General features: G+C 41.2%; 1 protein-coding gene across 3 annotated transcripts in view; it reads right to left on the reverse strand.

Moving 5' to 3' along the window:
* Positions 1-20,022, reverse strand: part of DNAH14 (dynein axonemal heavy chain 14) — a 231,631-nt gene that overhangs the window by 153,847 nt on the left and 57,762 nt on the right. For all 3 annotated transcript variants that reach the window (XM_081942264.1, XM_081942265.1, XM_081942263.1), the window contains exons 15-22: positions 17,769-18,110; positions 15,175-15,568; positions 10,021-10,211; positions 7,036-7,281; positions 6,643-6,764; positions 4,657-4,828; positions 3,354-3,458; positions 3,045-3,163 (exon numbers count right to left, since the gene is read on the reverse strand). In XM_081942264.1, the coding sequence (XP_081798390.1) occupies positions 3,045-3,163; positions 3,354-3,458; positions 4,657-4,828; positions 6,643-6,764; positions 7,036-7,281; positions 10,021-10,211; positions 15,175-15,568; positions 17,769-18,110 (1,691 nt within the window). The remainder of the gene's footprint in view (positions 1-3,044; positions 3,164-3,353; positions 3,459-4,656; positions 4,829-6,642; positions 6,765-7,035; positions 7,282-10,020; positions 10,212-15,174; positions 15,569-17,768; positions 18,111-20,022) is intronic.

Below are 20,022 nucleotides of genomic sequence, written 5' to 3' on the forward strand. Positions count from 1 at the left end.
CGCCCCGGTCACAGCACGGAGACGGCCTTGGTCGCGTTGGTGGATGATCTCTGGAGGGCCAGAGACAGAGGTTGTTCCTCTATCCTGGTCCTATTAGACCTCTCGGCGGCTTTTGATACCATCGACCATGGTATCCTGCTGCGCCGGCTCGAGGGGCTGGGGGTCCGGGGCACCGTCTTGCGGTGGTTCGGCTCCTTCCTTTCTGACCGGACGCAGCGTGTGTTGACAGGAGAAGAGAGGTCGACCCTACGCCCCCTTACTTGTGGGGTGCCACAGGGGTCGGTCCTCTCGCCACTCCTGTTCAACACATATATGAAGCCGCTGGGTGAGATCATACGTGGTTTCGGGGTGGGATACCATCTGTACGCTGATGATACTCAGCTGTACTTTTCCACCCCGAACCACCCCAACGAGGCCATCGAAGTGATGTCCCGGTGTGTGGAAGCCGTACGGATCTGGATGGATGACAACCGACTCAAGCTCAACCCTTCCAAGACGGAGTGGCTGTGGGTACCAGCCCCCCGGTTCAGCCAATTAATTCCATCATTGGCCATTGGGGGCATTCATCTTGCCCCCGTGGAGCGGGCGCGCAATTTGGGCGTCCTCCTGGATGCCCGGCTGTCCATGGATGACCATGTGACAGCCGTGGCAAGGGGGGCGTTCCACCAGGTTCGCCTGGTGCGCCAATTGCGCCCCCTACTGGACCGGGATGCCTTGCGCACAGTCACTCATGCGCTGGTGACGTCTCGCTTGGACTACTGTAACGCTCTCTACATGGGGCTTCCCTTGAAATGCACCCGGAGGCTTCAGTTGGTCCAGAATGCAGCCGCGCGGGTAATTATGGGGAGTACTAGGTACTCCCATGTGACACCGCTCCTGCGCGAGCTGCACTGGCTTCCTGTGGTCTATCGGGTGCGTTTCAAGGTTTTGATAACTATCTTTAAAGCGCTCCATGGCTTAGGACCTAGTTACTTGCGGGATCGTATTCTGCCCCATACATCCCTGCGACCAATTCGCTCGCACAGAGAGGGGCTCCTCCAGGTGCCGTCCGCTAGACAATGTCATGGGGCGGCGCCTAGGAGTAGAGCCTTCTCTGTGGCGGGCCCAGCCCTGTGGAATGACCTCCCCCCGGATATTAGGAATACCTCTGACCTCCGCTCCTTCCGTATTAAGCTTAAGACCCACCTATTCCAAGCAGCTGGCCTGGCTCAACTTTGATCTAACCATATCGCTCCTGACGGGTTTTTAACTGGGTATTTTAATTATATTTAATTTCTAGGGGTTTTATATTCTGTATTTTAATTGTTTTTATCAATCGACCTCCTCCTTGGGTATGTCTCAGTATATGTTTTTTGCTTTATGTTTGTTTTGTTTACATATTTATTTCGTATGTTTTGTTGTACGCCGCCCCGAGTCCTTCGGGAGAGGGTGCGGCTAAGAAATAAATATATTATTATTATTATTATTATTATTATTGGCCTTCACAAGCACTGAGTTATTCTCAAGAAAATCTACAAGTCATTAAGTGGCTTACAATACATAGGCAGAAGTTTGTTATTTAATTGAATGATCTTAAATAAAGTGTTTCCCCGAAATTACAACATGTCCTAATAATAAGACCATGCCATATTTTTCCTGTGGGCAAAAATATGCACCCTCCCCCAATAATAAGCCCTCTGGAGAACCCCCCTCCAACCCGACAGAGCACCACTCACCAACCTAGCGATATCCTAAAGGCGCAAAGCTGCAGGAGCTGCGGAAGGGGGGGCAAAGGCACTCACATTGCTTGACCGCTAGGTTGGTGGGTGGCACTGTGCCCAGCTGGAGCGGGGGCTTGCCGGGCAGCTGCTCTCATGAGGAGCCACCTGGCAATGCCCCTTTCCAGCCGGGCAGAACACCACTCACCGACCCAGTAATATCCCAAAGGCGCTAACCTGCATGGTGCTCTGCCCGGCTGGAAAGAGAGGTTGCGCGAGCACTTGTTCTGCCTCCAGCTCGCCTGCCTCCCTGCCTCACCATGCCCAACTCTCCCTGCAGGGCTGGGCCAGGGCGTTACCGCCACCCCACTGCTGCCACTGCTATGCTCCGAGCATAACCAGCTTCCAAACTCCAGAGATCCGCTGCCGAGTCTTTAGGCAGCAGCCGCTCTGGGACTACGCTTTATGGTTGTGGGCTGGCTGTTGGAAGATTCTGGTGGGACAGATAGTCTTCCTGCAGCCGCTCTGGGACTACACTCTATGGTTGTGGGCTGACTGTTGGAAGACTCTGGTGAGACAGAGAGTCTTCCTGCAGCCAGCCCACAACCATAGAGCATAGTCCCAGAGCGGCTGCTGCTGGAAGACTCGGCAGCGGATCTCCAGAGTTTGGAAGCCAGTTATGCTCGGAGCATGGCGGCGGCAACGGGGCGCCGCCGCCCTGGCCCAGCCCTGCAAGGAGAGTTGGGCATGGTGAGGCAGGGAGGCATGCTAGCTGGAGGCAGAACAAGTGTTCGTGCAATCTCTCTTTCCAGCCGGGCAGAGTGTCATGCGGTTTAGCACCTTTGGGATATTACTGGGTCGGTGAGTGGCGCTCTGCCTGGCTGGAAAGGGGTGTTGCTGGGTGGCTGCTCATGAGCATGGTCAGCTCATGGCGGCTTTGTTGTGCTGCTGCAACAGCGCAACGCAGATGTTTGCCCCTGAGGCTGTGCCTGGCTCTTCGGGCGCCCGCTCGCAAGAGAGCAGCCACCCGTCAACCCCAAACCAATAAGTCCCCCCGATAATAAGGCCGAAGCAAAATTTGGGGGGGGGGTCAAAAGAAAATAAGACCCTGTCTTATTTTCGGAGAAACATGGTAGTTCCTATCCATATCACTCATTTATAACAAATTTGGTATTGTATACTATACTCTTCTTTACATGTTATTTATAACACTGGAATTTTATTAATTCTTTTTCTTGAAATCAAAAATGAACTGTAAAATTGAAAAAATGCTTGCATGTCTGTGAAAACATTTTCTTACTGCATTTGACTTATATTTGATTAATTTAAAGTAATAGCATACTGTACTTTGGTATTAGAAGAATCTCTCCTTCAGCAGATCTAATCATTAAAACCACTGGAGATGTCTGATGTTGCGGCCGGATATATAACTTCCTCACATTTGAAAAACATTTCATAAGATGAGGCTGTATCACAGATATGAAGTAAAATATTATTTATTTGATGGATGAATTAGAAAGTAATGATAAATATTATTTGTTCACCAGTTAAGATATTAGAAAGACAATAAAATCTAATAGTAATTAGCATAATTAAAAAAGATATGATTGCATTAAAATGGCTAAACTCAGTTATATATCTGATATTGAACATTACCTGTACAACATCAGGACTTTTACTTTCAGCTACTATTTCAAGGAGTTCCGCATTGCTGAGAAAATAAAATCTTGGGAAAATCATACGTTTTACTTCAAGATACTCCTGACAGAAAATTGGAAAGTAGATTTTTAAAAATTAAAAATAGTAAAGTGAAATAAAATTATACGTTCTATAATGAATTTGTTTTTCACTGGCTTCAGTTTTATCAGAACTACTTAAGTGCAGTTTCTAGTTCAAAAAAGTCAGTACAATTATGTAATTTTTGTAGATAAGGTGCTGGCAAATATTTAACAACCAGCTGTCCAGGTCCATTGCGGACAGTCACACCATATCACAAGTCATCAAACAGCTAGTCAGCATGTCAGCCATTATAGTTCAACTAACTGTATAACTATACTCTCAGACAGCTCACAAAATGCCTGTGTGAATTTTAACAATCAGCTCTTATGAGCTATTATGAGCCAGTTCCAGCACACCATTGCTCAAATTGAAAATGTAGGTTTTTTATATACAATATCAATATCAAACATGTATCTGCAGTACATGTCATCCTTACCCACTAACAATTCTTTGGTTGACACAGTAAGCTATAACTTTTCATATTGTTATTGAATTGTTATTCATCTACTAGTTCTTAACTTTTTTATAGCAATATAAAAAATTAAATGGAATCATTATTTAATTTGGAAACACTGAAGTACTTTAGAAATCTAAAATTTGTGAAATCCAGAATACCCTGACCCATATCATTTTTATGAATGTATGAATTAAAGCCTAATGTTTATTTGAATTTCACAGATGTCTGAATTTTATAATAGTATTCTTATTTCTAAAAAGTACTCATGCAATTTGGAATTAGTGATTTCAAGATAAAATATAATCAGAAGCTAATTTAAGTTAAACTAGTTAATTCTTCTGGCAAACATTTAATATTTAATATGTTAACAATTATATCATTGTGTTATTTACAGTATTGTGCTCTTATTTGTATTTTTTGGTATTTTACTCTGAAAGCAATTGCCAATCCTAAAAAGACAGGCAGATTAACAGGTTTGTATGTGTGTATAATAAATTTGTCTATGGGCATGTCCTAAGAAAAAGAGGCCACAGTATTAAAAGTGCATCTCAGTTCCTACCCATTTCTCTTTGCAAGAGGAATAAAACTATAGTTCCTACAACAACAGAATGCTACGTGTAGAGTGCTGAAACTAGTTTATGCTTCCTGCCTTTTCCTGTTTACAAAATGTTATTCATTGTAGTTCATGATTCCTTGCCAGACATTAGAGATTCTTTGACTTACCTCAAGAGCCTTCTGTATTTTTTCTAGTGATGCATTGTTGCTCTGCAGTATTTCAAAAATTCCACTTGTTGTAGTTGCCTTAACAACATTTGGAGTCTCTGCTGCAAAATTCATGATTTCTTTCCATTTGTTATCAACTACAGAGAAGAGACTGGCTTCTCCTGGAAGTTGTCTGTTATTAAATCATATGTGTATGACTATGTATATGATACATACACAAACAAACAAAATTATATATAATCCCCCAAATTTAGATTTAGAAAAAAAAACATCATAATATGTTAAACCATATGCTTAGATAAAGAAGCAAACGTTTGTGCTAATTTTCCATAGCCAAAAGTAACTTAAAAAGAAAGATAAAAACCAGCAATAGTAACATGCATGTAATATCACATATGAAATTTTAAAAATGCAAAATTATTTGTAAAAGTAATCAAAATTTGAACAGAATTTTCAAACTTTTCAGTCCATAGAACCTGTCATTTAAAAAATATCCTGGCATTCCTGATCTAGAAATAAAGCTAAGTGATAAACAAGTGTCTGTGTTTTGTGGATAACACTTTTCCATATATGCAGAAACATGTGCACATGCATACTCCTCCTTCTGCAAGAAGCAGCTGTAGCATAATGCTCAGGCATAGATCCTGAGCACCAGGACCAAATGGGATATTCCTTAGGAAAAGCTGTTCCGGAAAAAAGGGAAAGTCATATTTGGTAGGAGTCCTTTGATCCTTTCTGATTTGCCTTGGATGGTGCTCAAAAGTGGATTTTGCAAGAACTTATTGCTGTATGCTCAAAGGGCATTTAAGGAGGGGCTCATTACCTGGATTCTATGCACGGTTTGGTAAGGTACAGGTAGTTCAGCAAAAGCAGGTGTGAGCATGATCCCACTTCCACAAAAATATCCATCACCACCATTTGAGATCCCTTATATTATTTTTATATTTAAATTATTTTAATGTTTAAAGTAACTCCCTAATTTCTCCAGAAAACATTGATTATTGTCCAACTTAAAGATATAAGAAATAGTTGCTACTAGAGGTAGTTTATGTATAACAACACTGTTCATTTATGTATTGTTTAAATGCCTTTTTAAAATTCAGAATCATTATTACAGAAATGTATACTGATACATATTAACAGCGTGCAAACTCAAAGTAGCTGTTCAAGGTCAAAATGGGATATTCCAGCTTCACCTGAAGATTACAGGTTATTATTAAATTTTACACTATTCTAATAAAGTCAAAATAGCCTATTTTGAAAAGAACTGCTTTGAATTCAAAATGATCTGCACATTGTTAGTATAGTAAATATCTTTTCATCTGTCAATTACACAGTGTAATATGTTCAACTTATTTTCATGAAATTATTTTACATGACTACTAATGACACATATCAAAAAACAACATTTAACAAAAATGCAGATTAGCTTATGCTTCCTCAGGAGTGTTTTGTTATATTGTTTTATAAATTATATTATTATTGCTTTTATTTTAATCTTTATACATCACCAAGAATGAACTATATAAATTATATTAAACCAGGGAACACTTGTAATGTAATTTATTGCATTCCAAAGCATTGCCCTCAGCACCACAATATGCAGCAATGGCTTTTAAGTTTTTTCATCTCACAGCACACTGAGAAAATGCTTACTTGAGCAGTCACACAACTCATAGGGATTTCCGGAACTCCCATGATGTCCCATGGGGAAGTCAGATGATATCATAGGTTATTGGACTCAGAAGAAGAAGAGGCAGTTCATCCCTGGTGATGTCATTGAGGAAGAGTTCTGGCTGTGTGGCAGTGCAATATTTCCTGTCATTTATTTGTGACTCAGTGATGCAACACATATGTGGACTTTTTGCAGCACAGAAATGAAGACTGCTGATCTACAGCTAATGTTTAATATTTTAATATTTATTCAATGTGTATTTTATTTGGGTTATAATATTAAATTTTAATTACCAAAGCACTTAAGCATACCTTTTTATTTCTGAAGCCTGAAAGATTGGCTCCAGATAAATCCAGTGTCTCTGACAAGTTAACCATTCCTCCAGAGTACAGGAAATGAGGTTTAACTTATGATCCCAAGCATGAACAAGATTCTACCATTAAAAAAAGCAGAATAAGTATCATCTGAGGCAGGTAAACTATTTGCTCTTTAACTAGAAAAGGGGAGGTGTCAAATTTAAATTTGATAATTTAAAATATTTACTAGCCCCTATCGTAGGCAAAGCATGAAATTTTAAACTATACTGATTTTTTTAAAAAAATATTTCTGATTTTTCTCAGATATTCCAATGGAAACCAACTATTTGTAATAATTGAGCATCTCAATATTCAAACTATTTCAAAACATCCTGAAAGAAAGATTACCTTAATTGGCTCAACATAACAAGAACTTTTAATGGTTGAGATTGTCATCAGAGACTCTTCTAACAGAGTTGTTATATCTTCCACAGATGAAATAATAAAAATACTAGATGTTTCAGTGTAATAGGGACATAAATGGAAATCAGTTGTCTTCCAAAGGCCAATGATTTTTTTCAACATTACTTCAAGAGTTGTTTCTTTGGAAGCTCTTATGGATATTTCATTAATATCTTTTCTATACTGAGACATCTAAAGAAAGAAATAGGAGATTTACTAAAGTATGCTGGTAAAGAAAACAAATTATATAAATAATTAAGATGCACATTAAGCAAATGTGAATTTTCAGAAAAATGTGAAAATGCAGAACCATCCATTAAACACATTAATCATGTCTTGTAGAAAATAAGCACATGATCATTGCTTATTTTGTCATTGCCATGCTCTCTAGAGGAACCGTGCACACTCTTAATTCATAGGCAAAAAGATGCTTTGTAATGCGTGGAGATATGAACATAATAACAAGAGTCGTTTGACAGATGGGCAGCATATAAATTTTATACATACATACATACATACATACATACATACATACATACATACATACATACACTGTATGCTGGTCTCGTTGTATTCGGATCTTTTCCCGTGTAAGATTGAGATTGTCTTGGCAACGTTTCGGCGAGGTCTCATTTGTCCTGTTATGTGTCTCGGTTCTTGGATTACACACTCTCACAAACTACACACTCTCACAAATTACACACTCTCACAAATGTATTAATCTCCAACGGATTCCAAAGAAAAACAATTACCAACCTAATCCAAAGGGAGACTCCCCCCCAAAACCGAGACACAGAACAGGAAAATGGCATCGCCCTCCTCCCTTACATCAAAGGCACCACAGATAAAATCAGCAAAATTCTCCACAAGCACAATATCAAGATAGCCTTCAACACTGACCAAAAAATAGCCAACATCTTAAGAAACCCCAAAGACCAAATCCAGCTAGAAAACCAAGGAATCTACAAAATACCTTGCAAAATCTGCCCTGCAACATACATAGGACAAACTAACAGGACAATAAATGCACGCATCGCAGAACACAAGAACGCAGTAAGAAAAAAAGAAAAAACTTCCTCCTTTTTCCAGCACCTTAAAGCTACAGGACATGAAATTAATTTTGAAGGAACCAAATTAATCTCCAATACTGAACACTTCAACAAGAGAATAATTATGGAAGCTATCGAAATAGAGAAACACTCCCACAATATGAATAAACGTGACAATACCTCCCGCCTACCAGACATCTGGAAACCAGCCCTAGTCAACAAACGAGCCCCACCCACCACCCAGGCAGTTACAACACAAAACAACAATGGACACACAGCCAGCACCAATAAGCACCAATCTACCAATCATGATACAACCATACAACCAATCAATCCACTTACTGAAACAAAGCCAGCACTCCACACACCCCACCAAGATTTATAGAAAGACGGCAGCTCCGACCACGCTTTACTCACACAAACACAAAGCTGAAAACACCAGCCTGAAGATGGCGAGTGAGACCTCGCCGAAACGTTGTCAAGACAATCTCAATCTTACACAGGAAAAGACCTGAATACAACCCCTGGTATGCCCAAATATGGGAGGGAGCTCACTACTCCCCCTTTCTGTCATTCGGCTCATCACAGAGGACCATCCAGGCAGAAAACTATATTTTTATTTTTAATGTTGCCTTTTTATATTTGTGTTGTATTTGTGCTGATAAATAAATAAAGGGAGACTAGTATAGATCTATTTCAAGCTATTTAGCTCTCATCAGCTAGCCATACCCTTACTGGGAATCGAACCAGGGCTTTATTGCATATTAGGCCGATGTAATTGCCACTAAGCCACAGGCTCTCTTCCTTATCAGCTAGGCCAGGGAAATAGGTATGTATTTGTGTTATTGTGTTAAGGGTATGGCTAGCTGATGAGAGCTAAATAGCTTGAAATGGATCTATACTAGTCTCCCTTTATTTATTTATCAGCACAAATACAACACAAATATAAAAAGGCAACATTAAAAATAAAAATATGGTTTTCTGCCTGGATAGTCCTCTGTGATGAGCCGAATGACAGAAAGGGGGAGTAGTGAGCTCCCTCCCATATTTGGGCATACCAGGGGTTGTAACACAAATACATACCTATTTCCCTGGCCTAGCTGATAAGGAAGAGAGCCCGTGGCTTAGTGGCAATTACATCGGCCTAATATGCAATACAGCCCTGCTTCGATTCCCAATAAGGGTATGGCTAGCTGATGAGAGCTAAATAGCTTGAAATAGATCTATGCTAGTCTCACTTTATTTATTTATCAGCACAAATACAACACACACACAAACACGCACACACACACACACGTGTGTGTGTGTGTGTGTGTGTGTGTATGTTTTGGTGTACCTGTGAAAATCTACGAAAACAAATATATATAATTGTATCACATCATGGACAAAAGAACTGGAGGAAGTTTGCTATCTTACATTCTTCTCCAGTAGCAGAAATCTGTATATTTAAAAAATGAAAGCAGGTTTTTTTAAATGCCATAAATCTTAAACTCTTTTTTAGGGGCAGGGAATGAACAATACTCTGAAAATGTGGGAAAAGGAACATGGAAATCTCTTAAGACCTATTTGAGATTATGCACAGTATCCAAAAATGTATAAAAGCCTAATTTAAGAAACACATACTCCCCATGTACAAGACCATCATGCATTACTTCCTTCAAAAAAGGCCAGAATTCACCCAAAACTCAAATTGATGACCTTAGTAAAACATAGAGAAAGTGCTGTACATTAAATGGAAAATCTAAGAAAATGTTAACTTCAGATTACAAAAATACTATGGGTGCCAAATAACAAATTACACACACACACACACACACACACACACAAACACACACACACACTTTTAGAAGTGGTATTTCTAAATTATAAATAATAAAATTACATTGAGTTCCAGGATCTTCTCCAGAGTAAGTCTTTTATCCCAAGAAATTGACTCTCCAACAATATTCTGTATTGTTTCCCAATGCCTTCGTTGAAGACTAGGATTCCTTAAAGATATGAGTATAGGCAAGGATTCCCTAAAATCCATCAATGATATCTTCATAATGGGTAAAATAGTATTTTCTGGCAAGCCTTCAAATATGAAAAAGTTACATCAGAACACTTTTCATAAAATGTTTGAAATCTGAGGTTTTGTTGATCTTTCTTTACATAAGATTGTTTTGAATTTTTGACAGACTTCTTGAAATTATAGACTCACAGAATGTCAGATTTGGTAGAAACTTTGGAAATCAACCTCTCTGTTTAAGTCCTTGCTCAGTGCAGGAATCCATTAGTGCAACATGACCAACAGAAGACCATTCAGACTCTATTTGTGCATTTCCAAAAACTGAAAAGCCACCATCTTATGAGGTGGGCCTGCTGTGCAATAAAATCCACTTCTAATTTAAACCCATTATTTCTTGACCAGTTTTCTAGAACAATTCTTATCAATTCTGCCAATTTTCTACAAGGCATCCCTTTGAAGAAAGGTATAGTGTCTCTTTATAGCCTCATTTTCTCCCAGCTAAATATATTTAACAATTGAAACCACTGATACTCTTGATATTGCTGTCAAGGTGACAGTCTGTTCCCTCTCCCCACCCATAACACACACAAAATTCACTGTGTATTTGATCAATTCAATTTTTTTCGTATTCCTATTATTTTTTAATATTAAATATATTACTATTCCTTACAGAAATTTCTCTTTATAGTAGCCTCAAAGAGCAGTCCGAGTATTTTTTATACCCTTCCCTTGAATGTTCTGATTCAGAATTTGGGTGTCATTGTTATTCCAAGTGTATTCATTTGTAGCCCTTTGTGACATTGTGTGTTCAAACATAAATGAAAATTTAATTAGTATTTTGTCTGGAGGGTCCTCCCATCGCCTAAAGTTACAAATGAATACGACTACGATAATTATTTTGGCTTGTTCATTCTTCCCATCCTTGTAAAATGTCTCTAATTATCTTCCAGACCTAGCTTGCCCCTATTTCCTTTGTTCCAGCCTGAGATTTTGATAGATGATCATCTGATTCTTTGGCCAATTATTAATATAGCAATAGCCACTAATTTTCATTTGATGAAATTTTATAGGATCTTTGAATTTAAGACAGATGATACAGCAGCTTCATTAGTATATGCCTTTGTTGTTTCACACCTGGATTACTGGAATAGGCTTTTAGCAAATGTTCCCTATTTCTATCTTGATCCCATGATCCTAGACTAGAAAAGCATTGTTCAGGCTGTTCTGAGCCTTCCGTACTATTCTCTTTTTTTTTTATAGTGCATGGCTGTTCACTGGTTCCCTCTTCAACCCAGAACCCACTGGTTCTTGTATTTAGAGTATCTGATTACAAACAGCTCAGTATCTGCCTGCCTTTACTTTATCCTACAATCATTCCTTGCTGTATATCTTCTAGGCAGAGCTTCCAGTTATGGCTTCCAGGTTCTAGGCTTCAGGTGATCTGGCCTTCTGACTCCAGATCTCAAGAGGCAAGAAGGGGCACTCCTCCTATGGCTGTCACAGCAGTCGCCCAGGCAAACTGCTCCCCACCCAACCAGACCAGGCCTACAGGTAACGCCAGACCAAGGCAGTCACTACACGCTCCCTTTGCCTGCCCAGCTGGCAGGAGCTGGCGCCGGTCACAGCTGAGACCTTTCTTTGCCAGCCGGCCACCGAAAGGTTCTCCCTTTTAAAAGCTTCCAGTGATGGAACGTTAGGATCCAACCCGCAGTTTAACCAACCAACCGGGGCTTAGTTTAGAAACAGAAGAAGAAAGAGCAGGTGAGTGTCTGATCCCAGCCAGTGGAGTCGGGAGTGGGAGTGAGTGAGGGATAGGTGAGCAAGGGGTCACTGAACAAGCCGGAGGGTGGGCAATCTCACTTTCCGGTGGACTGTGAGTGGCTGCGACCAAACAGAGGGATGTTGGGGGGGAAGGGTGGGTGGGTGAGTGTGTGGGGAGGAGGTCTCTGAGCAAGCACTGGGCACCTCAGAGGCTCATTGCCACCCCAGCTTTGTGCTTCGGTTGCACACCATCAGTTGGCTTAACGGTCAGCTGTGGGGAGTGGGGGGGGGGGCACTGCTGGGCAGGAGCAATTTGGCTCGGTTGTTCCCCGGATGGCAAAGCAGACCGACTCAAAAAGGATGATATTCGGTGGAGCTAGTTGAGGGAGGGGTAGGGGTGGGTGGGCCCAAATTGAGCACCACTGCGAGCATCTCTTAGCCGTTGTATGCAGGGAAAAACTTTGCATAGTAAAGAAAAACAGATCTCATGACTTTTTCTGTGTTTTAAGTCTCTCCAGATGAGCTTGAAAACCTCCGAGGTTGCTTTGGGAGGGGGCAGATGGGTGGCATTTCCCCACCCTCCCTGGTGCCTGCAGCCTGAGAGCCTGCAGCTTTGGAGCAACTCCCGGTCGTTGCACAGTAAAGAAAAACTTCTCATAAGAAGTTGTTTTTTTTTTTTTACTGTGCAGAGGCCGGGAGTTGCTGCAGGCTCCAAGGCTGCAGGTGCCCGGAGATCAGGGGGGAATGCAGCCCATCTTCCCCCTCCAGAAGCAACCTCGGAAGTTTTCAAGATCATCTGGAGAAGCATTTTTTAAAGAAAACCCCCCAAAAGCCGCAAGATCTGGAGCACACACGTTTGAGTCCATTGCCTCCGAAGGGCTCCTGGGCTGCTCTCCGGGTAGCAGGGATGTGGAATGGGACTGTTTGAACTGCTGTTTTCTTCCTCCCCAGGCTCCATCTCCCGAGCAGGACAGCAAAGAGCCCCTGCTGCGCAGAGAGGGGTGGGGACTGGGAGCCCAGCTGATGGAGCAGATGTAGCGGCAGGCATTGTGTGCGAGGGCCCCGCAGCGGTCCTGATCCCAGGTGGCCAGGTGCTGCTGCTGCTGAAGCTGCATTGCCCCACTGGGTTTGGGGGCTTCTGCCCCTTGTGCTGTGCTTTCCAGCCACTGGACCCTCATGCAAACCTTTTCGGGGTAATGGGCTGCCCGCGCAGCTTCTCCCTGGACCTGTCCAGTTCCGGCAGCGCTTCCTGACCCTGCAACGCTCTCTGCACCCGGACTGCTTCAGTCGCCGACCACAGGTGGGAGCTAGCCAACCGTGGCTTCTCGGAGCAGCACGCCGCCCTGATCAACCTGGCTTATGACACCCACCGCAGCGCGCTCTGCCACAGCTCCTCTGGAGCTGCGCAGAGTTGAGTTGGTGGCAGGCTGTGATGCAGAGATTGAGGGAAGGGGGGCCAGGTATCAAACTTGTTCCCTGTTTGTGGGCCAGAAAGAGAAGCTGCCTGTGAGGGAGCCCACGAAACAAAATAAACGCGCTCTGGAGATCCGCCCCTAAAAAAGACAGCAAAGAGCCCTGGCCTGGCGCGTTCCCACCCCCCAAAAAACTTTTTGCCACTGTTTTGGTGGCCGGGGCTTGGGGTGGTGGTCATGTGATTGAATGTGCATGAGTGATGGCAAGTTGGCACCACCCACTCAGTCACATGTTCCCATCTAGCCACGCCCACTGAACTGGTAGTAAAAATTTTGAAACCCATCCCTGAACTTACCTTTCTCTTTTTAACCCTTTTTGAAGATCAGAACACTTTTTATTTAATCCTTTGTCATATCCCTGTAATCCAGAATTTGTTGAAGATCACAGTAAAGGACTCCAAGATTAAATCCATAAAATAAAATTATATCTTGTAAAACTCTTAATTTGGTCCTGGTGTCTTAAATTCATACTGTATGATAGCTAGGCACTCCTTCATATTCCCTTTACTTATCTTTGAGTCATTTGAACAAAATTCTCTCTTGGAAGAAGACTGAAGGACTGCAAAAATAGAAAAGTTCTACTCCTTCTCCCATCTCAATATCTCTCTCCCTCCTGTTTCTATCCTTTCATTTTTCAACCAGTGGGGCCATTCCTTCATTTTTTCCCATTTATAACTGATACAGTTAAAACTCTTTTTATGTCTTTGGCTTCCTTTGCATAGTAAAGAAAAACTTCCCAAGAATGTGAGAAGTTGTTAATTGCCTCGCACTCATGAGAAGATTTTCTTTACTGTGCAAGGGTTTTCCCTGCACTCAATGGCTAAGAGATGCTCGCAGTGTGGTGCAATTTGGGGGTAGCAGGTGGGGTAGGGGATGGGGAAGGACGGGCCATGAGATACACATCTTACCAAAGACTGGCAGCTCCAGATCTCATGACTTTTTCTGGGTTTTACGTCTCTTTTTATGTCTGTGGCTTCCTTTGTAAGCCTAAGCTTTTCGTGCTGTGCACATGGTTTAGCCTTTTTGACTTCTTTCTGCATATATTAGCAACGTGTTTCTTTGATGATTACACATATCCTCAATTTCTCATTCATTTTCCTTTAAAATCATAGCCCAGTCAAAAGCTCCTATGCATCAACAACTGTTTTGTAAGCTACCCTCTATTTTTCCCATTGACATGTTGCCCAACTGTACTTTTAGTATCTAATTTTTGAGATTTTTCCAACTCTTCTGTGTTCTGTTTGTTAATTTCTATTCACAGGATCCTGCCTAGTACATCTCCAAACCTATTGAAAATAGTTCTCCTGAAACGTTATGTGCATATATGGCTATGTCCTAATTTTTCTTTTTCTAACCCCATGACACCAATCCATTGTTGGCTTTATATTAAAGATTTTCACTATGGTCAATTATGATCATAATTATAACTATAACTAATTCTAATAGCTAACATGTGAATATTTACTAATACTCCATATAACTATAATTCAAATATTCATGTAAAAAGTTTTAACATGTAATCTTTCATCTTCAAAATTTAAAAAGTATTTTTATACAATAAATCAATGAAAAAGAAGGTCACACTTGTATGATCTTTGTATAAATAACATTATGTTATCAATGCATCAAATCAAAATAATCTCACAATTAAAAACAAAAAAGATAGACTTCCTTTAATAATGTTTTACCATTTGACTAAAACAAAATTGGTCATTACTTAATTTAAAAATAATTGTAATTCATAAAATATTTTGTTTTGATTAATTCATAATTATTGCAATTTTGAAACATTTACCTTTTTCAAGAATATGAATTCTCTGCATGAATCTGTTAACCCCACTTTGAATTACATCTACATCAAGATTCCAAAAGATTGTGTGTTTCCACTTAAAGATAAGTTTTGCCCAATCTTCATGCGAGTCCCATAACAATTTACGCAACTGTAGTTCACCTTCAATTTCTGAGAGCTCAGCATTCACTCTCTGAGAATCTCCAGCCTGACTTCTGTGAGACAGTTTTTCCACAGACAATGATTTCATGTCTCCAATGGCACCATCAAGCACGTGCTGGTAATTTGCATAATTTAAAATTTTCTCACTGATAATTCCTGCTTCTTCAATAAGATTTTCAATCATTTCTTTAGCTGTCTTAGGCAGGGTTTCACTAAGGAGGAGGACGGGATTTCTCACCTAAACAACAAAATGAATAGCAATTAACGACAAAGAAATAATACTTGGGTAAAATTAAGGAAAATATTTTTTTTTAAATCCAAATTGGTCCATTACACTGAACAAAGTTGCCTATACCCTCCTTTAGTACAACATGCATTCTCTCTTTCTCTTTTCAGAGAAGGATGGCTATACTTTTATGCATAATTGGATATGACAGGATTATGCAAAGCCCATAGTTTGGTGATTGCTGCTTTAATTTTATAATAGTGCAGTGCTACTGCATAGAAAAGGGCTGCTATTACTACCACTGTAAACGAATTTGAAAGACTTATCACCCCCAAAGTGGATTGCATTCAATTTCCCAATTAGCAAAAGTAGACAGTAGAGGGAAGATTAAATTCTACTCTTCTGTCTTTCACACACAATTACTACTGCATGTGCTGTAGGGCTCAAGGCAGAAAAGGAAAAAGATGGGAGTAATTTGGAAGAATAATGGAACAACAATTGACATATAGGGGGGGGGGGGGGGGAAGCAGGAACTTTTTTTCATTATTGTTAAAAAGTATGAATCAGTTTTTGCTTATTGCATTGAAGTGTTTCTTAATGAGTGTTATTTCTAAGCCTAGATCAGGTTTTCCTCAGCATTTCCATTCAGGTTAACATCGGCATTTTCATTCTGTGTAAACCTGAAATAGAAATAATTTATAAATGACATTTTAAAGAAATAGAAAAAACTCTGAGGTCATAACAAAATCTGACAAGAGTAGGAGGTAGTGCAACCATCTTGATTCTCCTTGACTTCTCAGAAACCTTCAATACTATTGAACTTGGTATCCTTTGGGCCAGCTTTGGAACTTAGGACTAAGTGCACAGACTACGCTAAATTAGCTGCTTTCTAAAAGGTTGTTCCCGATTGTTGTTGATTGACATTCTCTAGCTACTCTCTTATGGTGTACCACAGGGCTCGATACTCTTTCCATTCCAGTTTAACATCTACATGAAGCTACTGGGTAAGATCATCCGTCACCATGGGTCAAAATATCATCAATATGTTGAATGTCTATGGATATTCTCAGTCATCCAGGACATGGTTGCCCCAAAGGTGCTTTTTAAAAGGAAACTAAACTATCTTGATTTTTTTCCTCTTGAAAAGTTTCACTTCTCATACAAGAAGCTTCTTCCGTTCTGACTAATTGGTGGGGAATAGAAGATAAAATCCTTCTATGCTATCACACCCCTCTCAGGTATCTACTGGTAGAGACTGTAGGAGCCTGGATGGAGGGCAGTGGGCTATGACAGAACCCTGGCAAGAACGAGTGACTTTGGGTGCATGGAGCTTCAAGATGCATGACTTTGATATCTTTATCATGTTCAGAACCAGTTTGCAACTTAGGGGTTCTCTTGGACTCACGACTTCTGCTCGAAGATCAGGTTGCAGTCATGTCTAGGAGAGTTTTTGCACAGCTTTGGTTAGTAAGTACATCAGCTGTGGCCTTTCTTGGCTCAGGACTCCATGTACTCATTTACTCAAGCTTTAGTAAACTTCCATCTGGAATACTGTAATGCACTTTACATGAGGTATCCTTGAATTGCATTCAGAACTTTAATTGGTACAAGGAGTAGCAGCACTAGCAGTCTTTGGGGCCTGTGGAATGAACAAGTCCATCTTGTCCCACTAAAACAAACCTGCCTTACTCATGCTGACAGAGAGGCCTACTGAGGATCCTATTGGTCGAGGAACTCCGATTCACAGTATCCAGAAGGACAGCCTTCTCTGCTATAGTGCTAGACCTTTGGAACATCCTGCCCCCTAGGGTGAAATTTGCCTCCACACTCTTATTCTTCTGCAAGGACCGGAAGTCCTGGCTCTGCCAGTTGGCCTGGGGATCCAACAGGGGAGTACATTACTGGAGGTGGCTGCTACACTAACTGACCCCACTTCGCCCCTGCACTTCCTGCTCTCCCTTCTTTTTAATGCCATATTATTGTACTTCTGCTATTTATGTTTATCATTTTATTCCTTTACTATTGTTATTTTTACATTTTTTAAAATCATTTTTCCATTTTATTGTTGTAAACTGTCTAGAGTAGCCCCACATCAAGATGGGCAGAAAATAATCTAATAAATAAAATAATAGTAATTGTATATCTTTTGCTTTGGGATTTTTACCTTGCTACTATGAAGCAGATGCAAATATATTTGTTATTACCCTATTACCTTGATTTTGTATTCTTTCATTTCAATCTGTAAATTATCCATAAATTCTCCCAAAGTTTCATTAAACTTTATAACATAATCATCCTTCATTTTTTCACAGATAAGGATAGTTGATTGAAGATTCTGGAGTGTTCGCACAACAGTTTGATAGAGAGCAAGCTGCTGATGTGGGATAAAGATGTTATAATCATTTGCAATGAAGTGGAGCTCAGAAAGATAGTGATAGTCAACCTTTATATTTGGTAGTTGTGAGGAAATTTCCTGAAGATATAGCAAATGTTCAACAAATCCATCCACTGTTACTAGTTCTTTGTTCAACTTTGTTACCGCTGACTGGGTGACCTAAAAGTAATGAAATAGTAAATATTTAAAGATATATCCAAGGATGTATAAAGTACATATCCAAAGATATATAATTATTCTTGTTACAGTAGTATTCTAACTGTTTGGAAAACCTCCTGAAGCTTTTGATCACAATTGAGATACAGTTTATTACTTCGCTTTCTAATTACTCAAACTGTTATATATTGTTAGAGGTGTAAAAAACAATAAAAATAATTAAAATAATAAAATTAAAATAATGACATCAATTATGATATAGAATATGATTGCACCTATACTATAATTACATTTTAGGAAACATAGATCAGATTTAAACAGATAGTGTATTAATACAAAGAAGTATATGACAACATTTCAGTCCCCCAAACCTGCTGGAATAACTACGTTTCTGAGGGCTTTTCCGAATTTCAGTACTGCTGAGACCACATGATCTCTGGGGAATGTTAGAGAAGTATTTTCTTCAGAAAGGAAGAATTTGCAGTATACAGAAAATGCTTTCTTATCAGCATCAGAAGTATAGCACTGCAATACAATACTAAAATTGATAGATAATTGATAGCTGGCAAGTAGATGGCAACTTTGTCATAATAAAAATGGATCAACTACAGGACACATATGAAACCATCAACAACATTCTCGAATGAATAGAATTCATTAGGGGAAAAGAAAGCAATAGCATGCTACTTTTTCTGGATATCGCTATCAGCAGAAGTAGTAATTGCAAATTAGAAACACAAATCTATTTGTGTTTCAAACACACTGCAGCAACCCTGAACTTCAGAAAGATGAACTAGATCCGTGATGGCGAACCTATGGCACGCGTGCCACAGGTGGCACGCGGAGCCCTTTTTGCCGGCACGCAAGCAGTTGCCCAGCTGACCCACTGCGCATGCCCGCACCTCCCGCCAGCCAGATGATTTTTGAGTATCTGGTGTCGGCAGGAGACGTGTGTGAATGTGTGGTGAGTAGAGGGAGGCACGGGAATTCCCCTGGGAGTCATTTCCTCTGCCTTAAAGAGCGACGTGGATGTGTACGTGTGTGTGGACTCACGCATGAATGCAGTTACTTGAGCTCGGCAGTAATAGCGCTCAGGGTGCACAACTTTCCAGAAAAAGCCCCCCCTCCTTCTTGCTCTTCTCTGGACCTGCATCGCCAGATGGCCGGCTCACCTTCAGGCAGCTTGCAAACGTGCCTGCAGCCAAGCGCCGCCACCTTCCTGGCCCCTTTCTTGGCGATTCCCCCTCGGGGGTGGGAAGAAGAGGCAAGCCGGCTTTTTAGAGAGTTAGCCTCACCCGGCAGTGGCTGAGAGAGCCCGGCCATCTGGCTACCTCTCCTGCAATGGAATGGGAAGCTGCCTGAAGTTGAGCCGGCCATCTGGCGGTGCAGGTCCACGGAAGAGCAAGAAGGAGGGGGGGTGTTTTCTGGAAAGGGGGGGGGGGAACGACAACAACAATCGCTCCTTCAGTGCTTCCATCCTGCTGACCCTTCCCCTAGCCATGTTGGACTTGCTTGCCCCCAACCACACTATGTTACGCTGTTTGCTTTCACTTAGCTGCCACTCGAACTCTTCAAAGTCCAACATAGCTAGGGGAAGGAGCAGCGGGAGGGGCAGCTGGCCGCCCAGCAGCAAATGCTGCCTTGCTCCCTTGAGCGCCCGAGCCAGCCAGTCACTCTTGACTTTCCCCCTGCCACTGCAACTTCCCTTCTGGGGCAGCAGAGCTGTGCAGGAGGAATGCTGGAGAGAGAAGAGGAAGGATTAGGAATCCTTGTGCGCATCGCCGCCACCTCTTCTTTACCCCCCCCTCCCTCTGCCTAATTTGGATTGAGTCTGAAGTGGTTTATGGAGGGGGGAGGGGGAAGCGAGGCCCCAGAATAGCAGCAGCAGCAGCAGCAGCAATAGCTGCAGACGGAA

Source organism: Natrix helvetica (assembly GCF_964273705.1).
Source record: "Natrix helvetica genome assembly, chromosome: 2".
In the NCBI taxonomy this organism is placed as follows: Eukaryota; Metazoa; Chordata; class Lepidosauria; order Squamata; family Natricidae; genus Natrix; species Natrix helvetica.